This window comes from Macaca mulatta, chromosome 1 (genome assembly GCF_049350105.2).
Source record: "Macaca mulatta isolate MMU2019108-1 chromosome 1, T2T-MMU8v2.0, whole genome shotgun sequence".
In the NCBI taxonomy this organism is placed as follows: domain Eukaryota; kingdom Metazoa; phylum Chordata; class Mammalia; order Primates; family Cercopithecidae; genus Macaca; species Macaca mulatta.
In genome coordinates this window covers 164,837,194-164,858,024 of record NC_133406.1, presented here as the reverse complement: position 1 = coordinate 164,858,024, position 20,831 = coordinate 164,837,194, and the positions used below count along the sequence as shown (strand labels likewise).

Sequence of the window (20,831 nt, the reverse complement as noted above, 5' to 3'; positions counted from 1 at the left end):
AGGACCGGCCATTTTCACTTCTTTTGTGGTGGAATGTCATTGGTCATGGCAGGGCAGGGCATTTTCACTTCTTTTGATTCTTCAGTTACTTCAGGCCATCTGGGGGTATTCGTGCAAGTCACAGGGGATGTGATGGCTTGGCTTGGGCTCAAAAGCCTGACACTCTCCCTGCTGATCATGTCTAGCTAATCTCCCAAAGCCCAATCCCTTCTACAAAACAACTCCTTTCCTTCCTAGGCATGGTTAGTGCGGTCAGAATTCGTACACAAGAGTTGGGACCGTGTCCTGTAGCCTTTCTGTCCAAGCAACTTGACCTTACTGTTTTAGCCTAGCCCTCATGTCTGCATGCAGCAGCTGCCACTGCTTTAATACTGTACCACGTCCTGTAGCCTTCCTGTCCAAACAACTTGAACTTACTGTTTTAGCCTAGCCCTCATGTCTGTGTGTAGCAGCTGCCACCACTTTAATACTGTTAGTGGCCTTAAAAATCACAAACTATGCTCAACTCTCTACAGTTCTCATAACTTCCAAATCTATTTTCTTCCCCCAACCATCACTCAAGACAACGCTTATGTTGATAAAGTAACTAAAAAGCAGCCATCAAAAAGCATCAGATTCCATCGCTCAGGACAATGCTTATGCTGATAAGTTAGCTAAAAAAGCAGCTAGCGTTCCAACTTCTACCCCTCACAGCAGTTTTCCTCCTTCTCACTCTCACCTACTTCCCCACTGAAACTTCCACCTATCAATCTCTTCCCACACAAGGCAAATGGTTCTTGACCAAGGAAAATATCTCCATCCAGCCTCACAGGCCCATTCTATTCTGTCGTCATTTCATAACCTCTTCCATCTAGGTTACAAGCCGCTAGCCTGTCTCTTAGAACCTCTCATTTCCTTTCCATCCTAGAAATCTATTCTCAAAGAAATCACTTCTCAGTGTTTCGTCTGCTATTCTACTACTCCTCAGGAATTTCTCAGGCCCCCTCCCTTTCCTACACATCAAGCTCAGGGATTTACCCCTGCCCAGGACTGGCCAATTGACTTTACTCACACGCCCCAAGTCAGAAAACTAAAATATCTCTTAGTCTAGGTAGACACTTTCACTGGATGGGTACAGGCCTTTCCCACAGGGTCTGAGAAGGCCACTGCGGTCATTTCTTTCCTTCTTTCTCGGTTTGGCCTTCATACCTCTATACAGTCTGATAATGACCAGCCTTTAATAGTCAAATCACCCAAGCAGTTTCTCAGGCTCTTGGGATTCAGTGAAACCTTTATATCCTTTAGCATCCTCAATCTTCAGGAAATGTAGAATGGACTAATGGTCTTTTAAAAACACACCTCACCAAGCTCAGTCCCCGACATAAAAAGGACTAGACAATACTTCTACCACTTTCCCTTCTCAGAATTCAGGCCTGTCCTTGGAATGCTAGAGGCGACTGCCCATTTAAGCTCCTGTATAGGCACTCCTTTTTATTAGGTCCCAGTCTCATTCCCGACACCAGCCCACCTTGAACTGCACCCCAAAAACTTAGAGCCTAAAAACTCACCAACCAAGCAAGTAATTATGCTGACTCCCCCCCCCTTAGGCTCTCTCTAATTAGCTGTCCTAGGTCCTCCCAATTCTTAGTCCTTTAATACCTGTTTTTTCTCCTTTTCTTATACAGACCTTGTGTCTTCCGTTTAGTTTTTCAGTTCATACAAAACCGCATCCAGGCCATCACCAATCATTCTATGTGACAAATGCTCCTTCTAACAACCCCATAATATCACCTTTTACCACAAGATCTCCCTTCAGCTTAATCTCTCCCACTCTAGGTTCCCACGCCACCCCAATCCCACTTGAAGCAGCCCTGAGAAACATCGCCCATTCTCTCTCTCCATACCACCCCCCAAAAACTTTTGCTGCCCCAACACTTCAACACTATTTTGTCTTATTTTTCTTAATATAAGAAGGCAGGAATGTCAGGCCTCTGAGCCCAAGCCAAGCCATCGCATTCCCTGAGACTTGCACATACATGCCCAGATGGCCTGAAGTAACCAAAGAATCACAAAAGAAGTGAAAATGCCCTGCCTGCCTTAACTGATGACATTCCACCACAGAAGAAGTGAAAATGGCCAGTCCTTGCCTTAAGTGATGACATTACCTTGTGAAATTCCTTTTCCTGGCTCATCCTGGCTCAAAAGCTCCACCACTGAGCACCTTGTGACCCCCTACTCCTGCCCTCCAGAGAACAACCCCCCTTTGACTGTAATTTTCCTTTACCTACCCAAATCCTATAAAACGGCCACACTTCGCTCTCTTTTCGGACTCAGCCCACCTGTACCCAGGTGATTAAAAAGCTTTATTGCTCACACAAAGCCTGTTTGGTGGTCTCTTCACACGGACGTGAATGACACCACTTTGACGGCTTTCTTGCCTCTACCAGGACAAACTCAGTTCTTTATCTCTTTTCTGAATTTTCCTGGTACTTTTACTCTGAATATACTGCTTAATTAACATTCTGCCTTGTACCTAGGACTAACACACTAAACTCCCAGAAGACAAAGTAGGAGAATACAATAACAGGATATAAAATTTTAACAGCCAAGTTAGAATGAATTTATGGCTGACCTTTATTGGGCAAAAGAAAATGTTGTTAGTGTAAGATTTAGGGGTGTAGTGACCAAGGCGTAAACTAGGATGGCAGCAATGAAAGGGAAGAGTCCCGAGTAACATGGGAAACATTTACACTGCATGTTTCACATGTCCGTGTGAAAAGATCACCAAACAGGGTGTGTGTGAGCAACATGGCTGTTTATTTCACCCGGGTGCAGGCGGGCTGAGTCCGAAAAAGGAGTCAGCAAAGGGTGGTGGGATTATCATTGGTTCTTACAGGTTTTGGGACAGGCGGTGAAGTTAAGAGCAATGTTTTGGGGACAGGGGGTGAAGCTCAACAAGTACATTCCCAAGGGTGGGGAGAATTACAAAGAAACTTCTTAAGAGTTGGGTAGATTACAAAGTGCATCGATCAGTTAGGGTGAGCAGAAACAAATCACAATCCGTTAAGTTATTTTCACTTCTGTGGATCTTCGGTTGCTTCAGGCCATCTGGATGTATACATGCAGGTCACTGGGGATATGATGGCTTAGCTTGGGTTCAGAGGCCTGACACTGAAGGCTTGCATTTGGGCTTTTATTAGCTTTAACAACGAGGTATCTAAACCTGGACAGTTTCACAAACACCCATTTTAAAACATTCCAGCTACCATCTCAAAACTCTCTCAAAACTCAGGGTCTTACTGGAAGAGAAAGTGACTCCACCTAGAATTCCTCAGGGAGACATTCACTTCCATCATTGGCTGACCACGAGCTTTAGACAGCCTCTACTGCACCCGCATACCAAGGACACCACATCCACATCAGCCCACAAGTCATAAATAGCCTTGGAAATACGTGGAAAGGTCAAATTTACGTAAGCAATTAAATTCTCTTTTAAATTTTAAGGAAACACAAACATGCCTTTGCTTTAGTTAAGGCATTTGAGAGCAAAATGTATTAATACTTTGAATCCGCCAAGCAGACACAATCTGGGTTTGACCGTTCTCTGCGGGTGAAGGTGAAGGCTGAGCACGGGGCCGCTCTCCTTCCAAGTCCCAGCCGCGCCCTCTCACCCAGTTTCCCATCCTGCACCGTGCCGCACGTCCCCCACCATTCAGCGCCACCCGGCCCTCCCAGCCCCGCCCCGTCCTTCTCCTCCGCCCTGGCTCTCTCTCCGCGCTAGTATCAGCCTCGGCGTCCCACAGAGAAGGCAAGACGTGGGCAGGCAGAGAACCAGACCAGGCTTATCAGGGATTGCCGGTAGAGGGGATGCAACCCCTCCCCAGGTCGCACCCACGACGCAGGCAAGGGTCATGGAGCATGCGTTGAATACCCCGGCCGGCGACCGCTCCCACCCCGACGGCTCTCACCCGGCCTGGCGCAGTGCCCCCTCCTTCCGCTGCCCAGCCGCCTCTTCCCGCCCCGCCCCGCCCCATCCCGCCCACGGGCCCCAGTGGGCGGGACCAGCGGAGTCCGGCGCTGGGGGAGTCTGTCAAGGCCGTGACCCGTGTAATATTGTCCTAGTGGCCGAACGGGAGCCAACATGGCAGCGGGTTTCGGGCGATGCTGCAGGGTGAGAGAGAGCCCAGCGGTGCGGTAGGGGCAGGGACATGGATATTGTGTGGGAGCACGGGGCCCTGGACCAAAAATAGGTGCGGCCGGGAGGAGTGGGAAGTCGGGTTGAGGAAGGAGCTTGCCTGCCTAGGGGTCCCCACCTGCTTTCACGCCTCCTACCACCGGACGGAATGTAGCCTGGCGTTTCATTTTCCGTATCCTCCCGTCAGCCGACCCCGTTATAGCCGGCATCCTCTCTTTAGAATATCGTTTTTCTTTCTCTGGTAAACCCTCCAAATATTTACCCCGGGAATCCCACCTTTTCCCGAAGTGACCCGGTCTCTGTGTCAGAACCACGGGAAAAATGAAAATGGAGCAGCTACTCCTTGAGATACTTAATATGTTTAGTAAGCTTTTCGTTGTGTAATATGGTGGAGGACGCTTCCACGTTGCTTACTGGGAAAAAAAAGTAAAAGAAAAAACCTACCGCAGGATTTTATGTGAACTTGTCTGTATATTCTAGTATTGGGTCTTAACAGATTCTAAATAAGTTTGTCATTAGATGCACTTTGGTATCTTAAATATTCTTGACATGTTCACACGACTGCCATTTAGATGTCACTTAAAATTAAGTTAAAGTTATGTCTTTGACCAAAAAAGCTGAGGTTTTAGAATAATCCTAAAGAATTGCTGCCCATATTTTACTGCTGTTATTCAAGTTAATGTGCAGTGAAGGCAGAAATTGGGGGATTTCAGCTATTTTTAACTCCAACACCAGAAAAGCAGATTTCTGAACCTTCCAAGGAAGGATCTAAAAAAAAACCTGATAGAGAAAACGTATACCCTTTTTCTCTTCTTTAACCCATAAAACTAACACTTTTATATTCCCAAGAAATGCACAAAAGTGTTCAATTCTAATGGTGCTATTTCGATATTTGGAATTTCATTGTTCTAGACAGAGAGCCCGAGGTAATAAAACCAATATTTATATAGCATTAGGCTTTCAAAACATTATCTTACTTTAATCGTTCAAAAATACGCAGTGAGATTAGCACCATTTTTCGGTTTTGAACGGAAGCTATAAGCAGTTTGTAACCTGTCTACGGCCATAAATATAGTTGTGGAACCTAGATTCAAATTCAGCAATTGTAACTCCAGATCCCTTCCTATTTCTGTTTTCTATTTGTAAACCACCTCTCTAACTGGCTAACTTTGTTGTGTAATTAACAGGTTGATGGACATTGTATTCTGGTAATAGCAACCTTTGCACTTTGTTCTATGTAACATATTTTCCTGAACAGTCACATGTGAAGTGACTTTTTCCCTATTTAAAGTCTCTCGGTTGGCCGGACGCGGTGGCTCACGCCTGTAATCCTAGCACCTTGGGAGGACTAGGCGGGTGGATCACTCAAGGCCAGAAGTTCAAGACCAGCCTGGCCAACGTAGGGAAACCCTGTCTTTACTGAAAATACGACAAATTAGCTGGGCATGGTAGCATACGCCTGTAATCCCAGGAGACTGAGTTTGCAATGAGCAGCGATCTCCCCACTGCATTCCAGCCTGGGTGACAGAGGGAGACTGTCAAAAAAAGTCTCTCAGTAGACCATTTAACCTGGTTTGAGTTCTGACTTTTGTGCATGGGATTTAAAAACGCATTTATAATAGTCAGTTTTTTGGTTCTGATTTTTGCAGAATGTTTTCCTTTGTTATGAAACCTAGTGACCAATTAGGATACTAACAGAAAGATGAGTATAGCAAGGTGGTTAATAGCATGGGCTCTTGATAGTAAATGTTAGAATCCTGGTTGCACTAATAGTAGAGTGACTTTGCCTAATTTAGTTGACTTTCTGAGCCTTCGTTTCTTCACATGCGAAAATGGAATAAAAGTAATAACTTAATCCTAGACTTGACCTAGGATTCAGTGAATTAACCTGTGTAATGTGACTGTAAATCAGAGTAGATTTGGTCTGTGACTGCTGGACAATAAGGACCAGAGAAACGGTTTCACTTTTTTTTTTTTTTTTGAGACGAAGTCTTGCTCTGTCACTCAGGCTGGAATGCAATGGTGCAGTTTAGGCTCACTGCAACTTCCGCCTCCTGGGTTCAAGTGATTCTCCTGCCTCAGCCTCCCGAGTAGCTGGGACTACATACCACCACACCTGGCTTACTTTTGTATTTTTAGTAGAAATGGGGTTTCACCATGTTGGTCAGACTGGTCTCAAACCCCTGACCTTGTGATCCACCCACCTCAGCCTCCCAAAGTGCTGGGATTACACGCATGAGCCACCCCGCCTGGCACTGTTTCACTTTCAAAATAAAATGAATGAAGTTGCAAAGATAATGCGAGTTTTCATACTCTGTGTGTGTGTGTGTGTTTTTTAATTGTAGTATGAGTTATGTTATTTTGAAAGCGCTGTTTCAGTTACAAATATTTGATACTCTTAATTATATTGTCACCTTCCATGTAGGAAATCCTCTGTATAAGTTGAAATTGTCATCTACAAAGACAGTTTCTTTTTACAGATTTTGAAAAACATAAGAATTTAAATGTAGAAACTTTAGTATATTCTTCAGCTTCTCTTTTCTCTTAGTATCTCAGCTTGTTAAAATTGCCAGATAGTTCAGTTAAACTCTTTTACAGTGAAAATTGTGTAATTTTGGCTGTCCTGACACCTTTATACAGGAACACCATTGTGGTTCCCAGTTTGGCGGCTTTAATAAATGCAGATTTTTACTTTTGTATCCATTAAGCTGTCATGAATATAAAAACGGGTTGCAAAACAATAATATATGTATATTTGATTGTTTGTTTCTTTATATGTTCCTTTGAAGAAATATGAGTGTATTTCACATCCTAAGACAAGAAATGTATTAGTAGTTTAGAACAGGGATGGCAAACGTTTTTTGAAAAGGAGCAGATAGTACATGTTTTTGGCTTTGTGAACCATATGGTCTCAGTGGTAACTACTTAGATCTGCTGTGAAAGCAGCAATAGACAGCATGATGTGGCTGCCATAGTTTGGTGACTCCTTGCTCAGAACATTGTAAGAATGCCTGTAGACAGCAGAAAATACAGAACATGGTTTTATGCTAATTTGTTTTGTTAGAGTGGGGTATCCTAAAAAATGAGATCCTCTGAGGGGAAGGTTCCCAGAGGCATGCATGGGAGGCTCACAGGGACAGGGTATCAAAGTTGATGGACTAGGCAACTCTTGAACACAGTATGTTCACTTTCCACCTATCGTTCTTCCCACCCCAGCTCTCCAACCATCAAAGTCCTAGGAGCTTATAAGATACCCAGAATAGTGGTCCTACATCTACTAGTACCCTTGACTGTTGTTTGTCCTAAATCCTCCACTTCAGTAGTGTAAATACCACTGACTTTATTTTCATTACTTTTTAAAAACATCTCCTCTGTCATAGGAGTTTATATAACTGGTAATTGACTTATTTAAATTATGATTGAAGGCATTTAAATAGTGATGACTTTAAAAACTATGAGTATGGTCAAACAAGTTGTTGTACTCACTTACAATTATGAGTAGTCTCTTATCTGATTAATGTTTAAGTTATCAAATTTATTTTAATAAAACTGTTCTTTACAGGTCCTGAGAAGTATTTCTCATTTTCATTGGAGATCACAGCATACAAAAGCCGATCGACAGCGTGAACCAGGATTAGGATTTAGTTTTGGTATATGTTCTGTTCTATCTTTTGACTTTAAACTTACACATAAGAAGCTCTGTCTATGTATTTGTTTGGAGTACATTTGTAAATAAACTTAATAATGTCTTTCAATGAGTAGGACCAGTCCACCGTCCACAGATCGTTCCCAGTAACTCACACCCATTTTTCCTGATCTCATTTTCTTCCTCAGTATACTATACTATACATTAAATCTGTGTTAGTAGTATACATACACTTATATTCCTTCCTTTTTTTCTAAGTGTTTAGCCCAAAATCAATGAGATTTACTGATATATATGAATAGTCTTCAACTTATATATCTGAATGCCACAAATACATTTTAAAACACTTGTGAGATTACAATGCTAGGTGCCTGGTAATAAGCTAAAGCTTGTTTTTGCTATAATATATCCACATTGCAATTTTGGTACTATTAGGTGAAGTTCTCACTCCTGGCACCAGGGAGCCATGTAGTTGTTGTAAGGAAAAGGAATATGATTTTTCTTCCTCCCTCCTCTATAAAATGAAAACCACAGTCAAAAAATGTGAAATAATAATATCTATCTTTGGCATTCTTGGCCATCTAAAGTGCTTCTTCAAAATTTTTATTTTTTCTCTAGTTAAAAACCATTTACTCAATTCATTTGGTCTCAGAAAATAGTTAAAGGCAGCTGAGATAATCACAGCTAGGTACAAATGACAGTCTCAAAGCTCTCCAGAGTTATTGTTTGTTTTTATTGTTATGTTTTTAAAGATTTTTCCCTTTTCTTTATAAAGTTTTTTTTGGTTTTTTAACCAAATTTGATGAAGTTTTTCTTTTTCTTTTTCTTTCAGAAAAGATGAGGTTTCATTGTCTCATTATGTTGCCCAGGCCGATCTTAAACTCCTGGGCTCAAGCAGTTCTCTTATTTCAGCCTTCCAAAGTGCCGGGATTATAGGCATGAGCCACTGCACCCAGACCAAATGAAAATTTGCTGTGTTTTGTTTTTTTCTTTCTGTGACCTCTAGCCAAAGACTGAATGAAAATTTTCTTTTCTTTCTTTCTTTTTTTTTTTTTTTTTTTTTTTGAGACAGAGTCTCACTGTGTCACCCACACTGCTGTGCAGTGGCTCACTGCAACCTCTGCCTCCCAGGTTCAAGTGATTCTCCTGCCTTAACCTCCTGAGTAGCTGGGACTACAGGTGTGGGTCACCTTGCCTGGCTAATTTCTATATTTTTAGTAGGGATGGGGTTTTGCCATGTTGGCCAGGCTGGTCTCAAACTCCTGATGACAAGTGATCCACCCTCCTCTGCCTCCCAAAGTTCTGGGATTGCAGGCATGAACTACTGTGCCCAGCCTGAATGAAAATTTTCTTTTTTTTTTTTTTCTTTTTCTTTTTTCTCTTTCTGTAACCCAAGACTAAATGAAAGTTTTCAAGCAGTATGAGGATAGCTGTTTGGGATGGTCTTCCTCTGTCACTCAGGCTGGATTGCAGTGGCTCCATCTGGGCTTATTGCAACCTCTGCCTCCTGGGTTCAAGTGATTCTCTTACCTCAGCCACCCAAGTAGCTGAGATTACAGGTGTGGGCCACCACGCCTGGCTAATTTTTATATTATTAGTAGAGATGATGTTTCGCCATGTTGGCAACGCTAGTCTCGAACTCCTGGCCTCAAGTGATCCACCCGTCTTGGCCTCCCAAAGTGGGATATGGGCATGAGCCACCATGCCCAGCCAGGGCAGTGGATCTTACTGAGATAATTAGCATTAATTTGGTATGATTGCTTGTCACTTACAATTTGACTCTCACTAGTAAGAGCCTCGCAGGAGAAATCTATGGTGGTTCACTGAGTGACAGAGGATGAGATAGATATAATTGTTTGGGAGGGAGATTTTGAAGTTCAATAAGGGTCTATTCCTTGAACCAGTTGCATCTGGTTCTTTATCTGTAAAATGAAAATATCTATAACACAGAATTTCTATGAAGATTAAGTTATATGCTGTATTTAAAGCCCCTAGCACATAGTGACTGGATCAAAGTAGTTTCTCAATAAATAATACATAATACATCCTTGTCATTTCTACTTTTTTTTTTTTTTTTAAAGAGGGTTTCACTCTGTCATCCAAGTTGGAGTGCAGTGATATAGCTCACTGCAACCTTGACTTCTGGGGCTCCATGGATTCTCCGGCCTCAGCCTCCTGAGCAGTTAGGACAACAGGTCCATGTCACCACATCCAGCTGATTTTTGAAATTTTTAAATGTTTTGTAGAGACAGGATCTTGCTGTGTCACCCAGGCTGGCCCCAAACTCCTGGCCTCAAATGGTTCGCCTTCTTCAGTCTCCCAAAATTCTGGGATTATAGGTGTGAGCCACCATGCTCAGACTTTCTCTACCCTCTCTCTACCTACAAGATTGATATCAACTGGCACCAATCTTAGAAGTAAAGCTGTGATATAGAGAACACTGGACTGAAACTCTATACTTCCACTAATTCATTGTAAGACTGATATTAGAATTTCCTTACTCTGCATTGGTTTATCTATAAAAGGATTTGATCTTATGCTCTTCAATTCAGCACCAAAATTCTATTTTTATGTATTATTTCTCGCTCCCCATACAATGATTACTATAGTCTTAAACATTCTTTTCTGCATTTGCTCTCATTTTTCTTGCTTGAAATACCCTGTTATCTCTTTTAAATTTTACCTAATCTTTGACGTTAGATGCAACCACATTAAAACACAAGGATACCATGGATTTGAAAAGATGCAGTTAGCAATTGGCTACTCTCCTCAATCAAGCCATCATACTAATTTCATTAATTTTAAAACAATAATCCCTTATTTTATGTAAACAAATTGTTGGACACCATTTATTAGCATTGCAGCAGGATTTTGTTACTATCTTTTGAAAAACCTTTCTACCACTTTTACCAGTTGCTTTGTGCTAATTTATAAACTTTGAGTTTAAAGGAGCAGTAAGCCTAGGCTTGGTGTCTCATGCTTGTAATCCCAGCACTTTAGGAGACCAAGGCAGGAGGATTGCTTGAGGCCAGGAGTTCAAGACCAGCCTGGCATCATAGTGAGACCCCGTCTCTATGAAAAAAAAAAAAAAAGAAAAAGAAAAAATGAAATAGATAGGGTGAGGTGGCTCCCAGCACTTTGGGAGGCCGAGATGGGAGAATCACTTGAGCCTAGGAGTTCCAGACCAGCTTGGACAACATGGCAAAACCCTGTCTCTATAAAAATTACAAAAATTAGCCAGATATGGTGGCATGTGCCTGTGGTCCCAGCTAGTTGAGAAGCTGTGCTGGGAAGATATTTGAGGCCAGGAGGTCGAGGCTACAATGAGTCATAATTGTACCACTGCACTCCAGCCTGAGTGACAAAATGAGACTGTCTCAAAAAGAAAAAAAAAAGGTAAAATTAAAATCATGACGATGATATTCTTATATGACACTTTGAAATAAGTTGTATTGCTTTATGTCACTGAATGTGTTTCATTTATTTCGTTAGATTGATTCTTGTCATCAGGGAGATGTCTTGCATATTAGTTTCCCTTCAGTGTCAGTAAACATTTGATAAATTGGCTTAGGAACTAATAATAAGTTAAACATTTGTTATATCACCAATTGGAAAAGAAAAACTCACTTGAGCTCTACAGGTTAATATCTGTTACTCATTTGTAAAAGTTAGAAATCTCACCTATTTCCTTTAGCATTTGTGTTGACATAGGTTTATTTATATTGTGTAGTGAACTCTTGATTAGTCAAAAAATGCACTGTAGTCTGACTTTTCTGATTAATCAAGGATTTAAGTCCCCACAGTAAATACACATTTCTACATACTGACTTCATGGGACATTTTTCCTTAACTTGTTATCCAGTTTTAATCTTTTCTAAATAACTTTCCCTTAGAGTTCACTGAACAGCAGAAAGAATTTCAAGCTACTGCTCGTAAATTTGCCAGAGAGGAAATCATCCCAGTGGCTGCAGAATATGATAAAACTGGTGAAGTAGGTGTATACATTTTAAAGAGGGAAAAATCTTTTACATTTTTTACAAGATTATGTAATCAAACTGTTTGGATATCAAAATATATTTTAATTCAGTTCTTTTCTTTTTCTTCTAGTATCCGGTCCCCCTAATTAGAAGAGCCTGGGAACTTGGTTTAATGAATCCGCACATTCCAGAGAATTGTGGTGAGCTTTCTTTATATTTTTAATACTAGAATGCATATGAGTAAGAAAAATTGTGGAACTCTACTCAGTCATTGTTTTCAAATATTTCTTACCATTAAATGACTTTCTAGCTTTGTCATCCTGCTCAGACTACAGTGTTTGCCCACTTTTGGAAGCTTGTACTCTATACTTAGATGCATTTTTCCTTCTTCTAAATGGTTCCAACCTTAATTTGCACCTAAACCTCAGTAACTTCTGTTTCTAGAGTTGGTCAATTTGTTGCATTTTATTCCTATCTTCTATATTACATTTTATTGAGTCTTTTTTGTGAACTATCATTCTTTTCCTCAGACCCAGTTTGAGTTGAATTGAGTTTTAACACAATCAAGTTAGAACAGGAATATAGGTTCAAATTACAAATAGTAAAATAATTTTTTGAAAATTTTAGAACTTACTTTAGAAAAGTATAATTTCTTCTTGTGCCAGCCAGAACACGTGTAGATATTATATTGCAAATTTCCTTTTAAAACAAATTTTGGTCATACTGAAAGCAATTAAAATAGTTTACCTTTATTTCTATTGTGATGTACTACATATTATAATGTGTTAAAACATTTTGATACTGTAGGAGGTCTTGGACTGGGAACTTTTGATGCTTGTTTAATAAGTGAAGAATTGGCTTATGGATGTACAGGGGTTCAGACTGCTATTGAAGGAAATTCTTTGGGGGTAAGTGACTTAGAAAATTAACTACCTAACTGTGAGCTCTTGTTAATGAGATAGTTACTCCTGAAGAAGCTGGATTTTTAGAAGAAAAAAGCAGAGTCAGTTACTACTAGGTAAGGTTAGTGGGTAAACACAGTTTTCTTTAAAGAGGAACACAAGATTCAGCATTGAAGCCTGGAGTTCTGATTTCAAGGCTTGATCACTCTGCTTGTTGTCTCTAGTATTTGGACTTCTGACAGTCCTTCTGGAGAAACTGTATACTTTGGCTGCAGTGTCAGTGGCAATTCTTAGGTAAAGCCAAGGGCTAAATTCAGCATTCAGGAACAGGATTGGGATGGCTTGCTGCCACTACTGGCAGTACTGAAATTTAGCAAGCAATTTTTTTTTATTATTATTATACTTTAAGTTCTAGGGTACATGTGCACAACATGCAGTTTTATTACATATGTATGTATATATGTGCCATGTTTGTGTGCTGCACCCATTAACTCGTCATTTACATTAGGTATATATCCTAATGCTATCCGTCCCTCCTACCACCACCCCACGACAGGCCCTGGTGTGTGATGTTCCCCTTCCTGTGTCCAAGTGTTCTCATTGTTCAGTTCCCACCTACGAGTGAGAACATGCAGTGTTTGGTTTTCTGTCCTTGTGATAGTTTGCTCAGAGTGATGGTTTCCAGCTTCATCCATGTCCCTGCAAAGGACACGAACTCATCCTTTTTTATGGCTGCATAGTATTCCATGGGTATATGTGCCATATTTTCTTAATCCAGTCTATCATTGATGGACATTTGGGTTGGTTCCAAGTCTTTGCTATTGTGATTAGTGTGATAAACATATGTGTGATAAACATAGGTGTGCATGTGTCTTTATAGTAGCATTATTTATAATCTTTTGGGTATATACCCAGAAATGGAATGGCTGGGTCAAATGGTATTTCTAGTTCTAGATCCTTGAAGAATCACCACACTGTCTTCCACAATGGTTGAACTAGTTTACAGTCCCACCAACAGTGTAAAAGTGTTCCTATTTCTCCACATCCTCACCAGCACCTGTTGTTTCCTGACTTTTTGATGATTGCCATTCTAACTGCTGTGAGATGGTATCTCATTGTGGTTTTGATTTTCATTTCTCTAACGACCAGTGATGATGAGCATTTTTTCATGTGTCTGTTGACTGCATAAATATCTTCTTCTGAGAAGTGTCTGTATTTATACTTTGCCCAATTTTTGATGGCGTTGTTTGATTTTTTTCTTGTAAATTTGTTTTAGTTCTTTGTAGATTCGGGATATTAGCCCTTTGTCAGATGGGTAGATTGCAAAAATTTTCTCCTATTCTGTAGGTTGCCTGTTCACTCTGATGATAGTTTCTTTTGCTGTGCAGAAGCTCTTTAGTTTAATTAGATCCCATTTGTCAATTTTGGCTTTTGTTGCCATTGCTTTTGGTATTTTAGTCATGAAGTCCTTGCCCATGCCTATGTCCTGAATGGTATCGCCTAGGTTTTCTTCTGGGGTTTTTATGGTTTTAGGTCTGACATTAAAGTCTTTAATCCATCTTGAATTAATTTTTGTATAAGGTGTAAGGAAGGTATCCAATTTCAGCTTTCTACATATGGTTAGCCAGTTTTCCCAACATCATTTATTAAATAGGGAATCCTTTCCCCATTTCTTGTTTACAGTCCCACCAACAGTGTAAAAGTATTACTATTTCTCCACATCCTCTCCAGCACCGGTTGTTTCCTGTTTTTGTCAGGTTTCTTGCTTTTGTCAGGTTTTCTGTTTCTTGTTTATGTCAGGTTTGTCAAAGATCAGATGGTTGTAGATGTGTGGTATTATTTCCGAGGGCTGTATTCTGTCCCATTGGTCTATATCTCTGTTTTGGTACCAGTACCATGCTGTTTTGTTTACTGTAGCCTTGTAGTATAGGTTGAAGTCAGGTAGCGTGATGCCTGCAGTTTTGTTCTTTTGGCTTAGGATTGTCTTGGCAATGCAGGCTCTTTTTTGGTTCCATATGAACTTTAAAGTAGTTTCTTAATTCTGTGAAGAAACTCATTGGTAGCTTGATGGGGATGGCATTGAATCTAAAAATTACCTTGGGCAGTATGGCCATTTCCACAATATTGATTCTTCCTATCCATAAGCATGGAATGTTCTTACATTTCTTTGTGTCCTCTTTTATTTCGTTGAGCAGTCGTTTCTAGTTTCCCTTGAAGAGGTCCTTCACATCCCTTGTAAGTTGGATTCCTAGGTATTTTATTCTTTTTGTAGCAATTGGGAATGGGAGTTCATTAATGATTTGGCTCTCTGTCTGTTATTGGTGTATAGGAATGCTTGTGACTTTTGCACATTGATTTTTTATCCTGAGACTTTGCTGAAGTTGCTTATCAGCTTAAGGAGATTGGGGCTGAGATGATGGGGTTTTCTAAATATACAACCATGTCATCTGCAAACAGGGACAATTTGACTTCCTCTTTTCCTAATTGAATACCCTTTATTTCTTTCTCCTGCCTTATTGCTTTGGCCAGAATTTCCAACACTATGTTGAATAGGAGTGGTGAGAGAGGGCATCCCTGTCTTGTGCCAGTTTTCAAAGGCAATGCTTCCAGTTTTTGCCCATTCAGTATGATATTGGCTGTGGGTTTGTCATAAATACCTCTTATTATTTTGAGATACGTTCCATCAATACCTAATTTATTGAGAGTTTTTAGCATGAAGGGCTGTTGAATTTTGTTGAAGGCCTTTTCTGCATCTATTGAGATAATCATGTGGTTTTTGTCTTTGGTTCTGTTTATACGATGGATTACATTTATTGATTCATGTATGTTAAACCAGCCTTGCATCCCAGGGATGAAGCCGACTTAATCATGGTGGATAAGCTTTTTGATGTGCTGCTGGATTCGGTTTGCCAGTATTTTCTTGAGGATTTTTGCATCAATTTAGACCAAGGGGTATTGGTCTAAAATTCTGTTTTTGTTGTTGTGTCTCTGCCAGTCTTTACTATCAGGATGATACTGGCCTTATAAATGAGTTAGAGAGGGTTTCCTCTTTTTGTATTGATTGGAATAGTTTCAGAAGGAATAGTATCAGCTCCTCTTTGTACCTCTGGTAGAATGTGGCTGTGAATCCATCTGGTCCTGGACTTTTTTTGGTTGGCAGGCTATTAATTATTGCCTCAATTTCAGAGCCTGTTGTTGGTATATTCAGGGATTCAACTTCTTCCTGGTTTAGTTTTGGGAGGGTGAATGTGTTCAGGAATTTATCCATTTCTTCTAGATTTTCTAGTTTATTTGGGAAGAAGTGTTTATAGTATTCTCCGATGGTAGTTTGTATCTCTGTGGGGTCGGTGGTGATATCCCCTTCATCATTTTTTATTGCATCTATTTGATTCTTCTCTCTTTTCTTCTTTATTAGTCTTACTAGCAGTCTATCAATTTTGTTGATCTTTTCAAAAAAATCAGCTCCTGTATTCATTGATTTTTTTGAAGGGTTTGTGTTTAGTGCTTCCTTAAGGAGCTCTTGTAAGGCAGGCCTGGTGGTGACAGAATCTCTCAGCATTTGCTTGTCTGTAAGGGATTTTATTTCTCCTTCACTTATGAAGCTTAGTTTGGCTGGCTATGAAATTCTGGGTTGAAAATTCTTTTCTTTAAGAATGTTGAATATTGGCCCCCAATCTCTTCTGGCTTGTAGGGTTTCTGCTGAGAGATCCACTGTTAGTCTGATGGGCTTCCCTTTGTAGGTAACCCGACCTTTCTCTCTGGCTGCACTTAACATTTTTCCCTTCATTTCGACCTTGGTGAATCTGACAATTATGTGTCTTAGAGTTGCTCTTCTTGAGGAATATATTTGTGGTGTTCTCTGTATTTCCTGAATTTGAATGTTTTCCTGCCTTGCTAGGTTGGGGAAGTTCTCCTGGGTAATATCCTGAAGAGTATTTTCCAACTTGGTTCCATTCTGTTCTCCCCATCACTTTCAGGTACACCAATCAGACGTAGATTTGGTCTTTTCACATAGTCCCATATTTCTTGGAGGCTTTGTTCGTTTCTTTTTACTCTTTTTCTCTAAACTTCTCTTCTCACTTCATTTCATTCATTTGATCTTCAATCACTGATACCTTTTCTTCCACTTGATCAAATCAGCTACTGAAGCTTGTATGTGCATCACGTACTTCTCATGCCATGGTTTTCAACTCCATCAGGTCATTTAAAGTCTTCTCTATGCTGTTTATTCTAGTTAACCATTCATCTAATCTTTTTTCAAGGTTTTTAGCTTCTTTGTGATGGGTTCAAACATCCTTCTTTAGCTCAGAGTAGTTTGTTATTACCAATCTTCTGAAGCCTTCTTCTCTCAACTCGTCAAAGTAATTCTCCATCTAGCTTTGTTCCGTTTTTGGTGAGGAGCTGCGTTCCTTTGGAGGAGAAGAGGCACTCTGAGTTTTAGAGTTTTCAGCTTTTCTGCTGTGGTTTCTCCCCATCTTTGGGCTTTTATCTAACTTTGGTCTTTGATGATGGTGACATACAGATGGGGTTTTGGTGTGGATGTCCTCTCTGTCTGTTAGCTTTCCTTCTATTGGTCTGGACCCTCAGCTGCAGGTCTGTTGGAATTTGCTGGAAGTCCACTCCAGATCCTGTTTGCCTCGGTATCACCAGCGGAGGCTGCAGAACCGCAAATATTGTAGAACGGCAAATGTTGCTGCCTGATCATTCCTCTGGAAGCTTCATCTCATAGGGGCACCCAGCCATATGAGGTGTCAGTCGGCCCCTACTGGGAGGTGCCTCCCAGTTGGCTCCACTTGAGGAGGCAGTCAGTCAGTTCTCAGATCTCAAAATCTATGCTGGTAGGACCACTACTCTGTTGAAAGCTGTCAGACAAGGACGTTTAAGTCTGCAGAAATTTCTGCTGCCTTTTGTTCAGCTATGCCCTGCCCCCAGAGGTGGAGTCTACAGAGGCAGGCAGGCCTTCTTGAACTGCGGTGGGTTCCACTGAGATGCAGCTTCCCTTTCCCGGCCTCTTTGTTTACCTACTCAAGCCTCAGCAATGGCGGGCGCCCCTCCCCCAGCCTCGCTGCTACATTGCAGTTTGATCTCAGATTGCCGTGCTAGCAGTTAGCAAGGCTCCGTGGGCATGGACCCTCCAAGCCAGGTTCGGGATATAATCTCCTGGCATGCTGTTAGCTAAGACCTTTGAGAAAGAACAGTATTAGGGTGAGAGTGACCCAATTTTCCAGGTTCAGTCTGTCACGGCTTCCCTTGGCTAGGAAAGGGAATTCCCTGACCCTTTGCACTTCCTGGTTGAGGCAATACCTCACCCTGCTTTGGCTCACAGTCCATGGGCTGCACCCACTGTCCGACAAGCCCTAGTGAGATGAACCCAGTACCTCAGTTGGAAATGCAGAAATCACCCATCTTCTGCATCACTCACGCTGGGAGCTGTAGACTGGAGCTGTTCCTATTCGGCCATCTTGGAACCTCGCCTTGTTTTGTTTTGTTTTGTTTTGTTTGAGACAGAGTCTCGCTGTGTTGCCCAGGCTGGAGTGCAGTGGCGTGATCTCGGCTCACTGGAAGCTCCACCTCCTGGGTTCATGCCATTCTCCTGTCTCAGCCTCTCGAGTAGCTGGGACTACAGGCGCCCACCACCATGCCCGGCAATTTTTTTTTTTTTTTTTTTGGAATTCTAGTAGAGATGGGGTGTCACCATGTTGGTCAGAATGGTCTCCATCTCTAGATCTCATAATTCACCCGCCTTGGCCTCCCAAAGTGCTGTGATTACAGGCTTGAGCCATTGCATCCAGCCTAACAAGTAGTTCTTAGGTCTGATCATATATACCGTGTCATATATTCTAAATATAATTTTTTATTTGTGCATTTTAGTGTAGTAGATTTTCACAGATTATAATGCCACAGGTCCTACATATAACCTAATTTTATGAAAATACTTAGATTAGCATATTTATTTCCTCATTCTAACTTAGAGCCAAGGTATAGGCCAGTTCTTTGGACTCACCTCTTAGGTGAAAAGTAGTTCTTTTTTCATTTTGAATTATAACGTCTCTGAATTTACATATCCAATAAAAATGACTTGATTTTTTAATGTCAATTTTTTTCGGTAGCAAATGCCTATTATTATTGCTGGAAATGAGCAACAAAAGAAGAAGTATTTGGGGAGAATGACTGAGGAGCCGTTGATGTGTGTGAGTATGTGTAGCTGCTACTTTATTTCACACTTAAGGGAACAAAGGTGCTATTTCTCCTTTTCAGTCTATATGTATATACTGGGAGATATACCATTGAAACAAATGTTAGCGACGTATTATTGCAATGATGTTTCGAGGATGCCAAGAAAGTGTCATAACAGGCCGAGGGCTGTGGCTCATACCTGTAATCCCAGCACTTTGGGAGGCCGAGGGGGGCAGATTACTTGAGGCTAGGAGTTCAGCCTGGCTAACATGGTGAAACCCCGTCTCTACTGAAAATACAAAAATTAACCAGGTGTGGCGGTGCTTGCCTATAATCCTAACTACTCAGGAGGCTGAGGCATGAGAATCACTTGAACCTGGAAGATGGAGGTTGCAGTGAGCAGAGATCACACCACTGCACTGCTGCCTGGGCGACAGAGTGAGTGAGACTATCTCAAAAAAAAAAAAAAAAAAAAAAGTGTCATCATAATTTCCTTGCTTATTTCCAGGAGAAGAGAGATCTACTTGTGATGTCTTTGGGATGTCAAAAAGTGTCATAATAATCCCTTACTTCAGGAGAGAGAGATCTATTTAATGGAGCATTCTACACTTCAAGAACTGAGTCATTGTGTCAGGAAGTTCAGATTGAATGTAGGGCAATGTGTGTTTGAACTAGTAGTGTTTTGAATTAGTAAAAAATTAATGTTGGTTGGTTGTGGGGGCTCACGCCTGTAATCCCAGCACTTTGAGAGTGGGAGGCAGGTGGATCACCTGAGGTCAGGAGTTTGAGACCAGCGTAGCCACAATGGAGAAACCCCATCTCTACTAAAAATACAAAAATTAGCTGGATGAGGTGGCGCTTGTCAGCTACTCGGGAGGCTGAGGCATGAGAATCTCTTGAACCCAGGAGGCAGAGGTTGCTAAGTAAAGATGGCAACACTGCACTCCAGCCTGGGCAACAGAGTGAGACTCTGTCTCAAAAAAAAAGCAGTTAATGTGGGCTGGGCATAGTGGCTCACACCTGTAATCTCAACACTTTGAGAGGCTAAGGCAGAATTGCTTGAGCCCAGGAGTTCAAGACCAGCCTGGGCAACACAGTGAGACTCTGTCTCTAAATAAATAAATAAATAAATAAATAAAATTAATGTGAACCTGCAACTGAAGAAAGAGCAACGTATTTGTTGAATGACTGAATGACTTGGGAAGAATAGTTGTAGAGTTTATTTAAACCTCTGAAAACAACTCAACAAATTTTTAAATTAGATTTTTTTAAAAAGGTTGCACACACACACACACACACACATGCACACACACACACAGGCTCTATTCTTAAACTGTTGTTTACCTAAGAATTTTTACTTCTTGTTTACTCAAACATATTTCAATCTAAGGTGTGGTTGTTATACTGAAATACAGTAGATTTATTAGTTTTGAGCAAATAATGAGAATTCATCTTAGCAGAAAATAATACTTGAAAATAAATGATTTTTATTTCAGATACCTAAATTTCAAGCAAACTGTTTAATAAAGACATTTGTACATATTTGCTAGGAAATTTGCAATTTTTTTAAACAATTGAGAGTTTAGCTAAACATTCTCACTATTGTCTATAAGAACTGTGTGAAACATCTAGATTGTTCTCCTGTAGAATATAGTCAGCTCTCCATATCCATGAGGGAATAGTTTAGGACCTGTTGTACTCCACATCAATATTTTTGGTTGCCAAGTCCCTTATACAAAATGTACAGTTAGCCCTTCGTATCTGTGGGTTTTGATCCACAGTTGGTTGAATTCCAAAACTCGTGGATGCCAAAGGCAAACTTTTAAAAAATTAAAATTTTATAACTTTTCTGATTATAAAATACTGAGTATAGAAATTTAGAAATGTTTAAAGTAGAACAAAAATGTCTGTTATCCCTCAGATATGGAGTTAATTATTATTACTTCCTTATTGTA

At 40.7% G+C, this 20,831-nt stretch overlaps 2 protein-coding genes across 4 annotated transcripts in view; one reads left to right on the top strand and one right to left on the bottom strand.

The window, feature by feature from the left end:
* SLC44A5 (solute carrier family 44 member 5) overlaps positions 1–4,005 on the bottom strand; it is a 521,995-nt gene extending 517,990 nt beyond the window's left edge. For both annotated transcript variants that reach the window (XM_077988318.1, XM_077988316.1), the window contains exon 1: positions 3,948–4,005. The gene's annotated coding sequence lies outside the window, so the exon portion shown is untranslated. The remainder of the gene's footprint in view (positions 1–3,947) is intronic.
* The window catches only part of ACADM (acyl-CoA dehydrogenase medium chain), a 41,834-nt gene continuing 24,761 nt past the window's right edge, over positions 3,759–20,831 (top strand). Inside the window, exons 1-6 of one of the 2 annotated variants that reach the window (XM_077988326.1) lie at positions 3,759–3,881; positions 7,737–7,824; positions 11,714–11,811; positions 11,928–11,997; positions 12,605–12,705; positions 18,810–18,890. In XM_077988326.1, the coding sequence (XP_077844452.1) occupies positions 11,970–11,997; positions 12,605–12,705; positions 18,810–18,890 (210 nt within the window). In that variant the 5' untranslated portion in view covers positions 3,759–3,881; positions 7,737–7,824; positions 11,714–11,811; positions 11,928–11,969. Of the gene's footprint in view, positions 4,151–7,736; positions 7,825–11,713; positions 11,812–11,927; positions 11,998–12,604; positions 12,706–18,809; positions 18,891–20,831 lie in introns of both variants that reach the window. The other variant, XM_001101274.5, reaches the window with a different exon arrangement.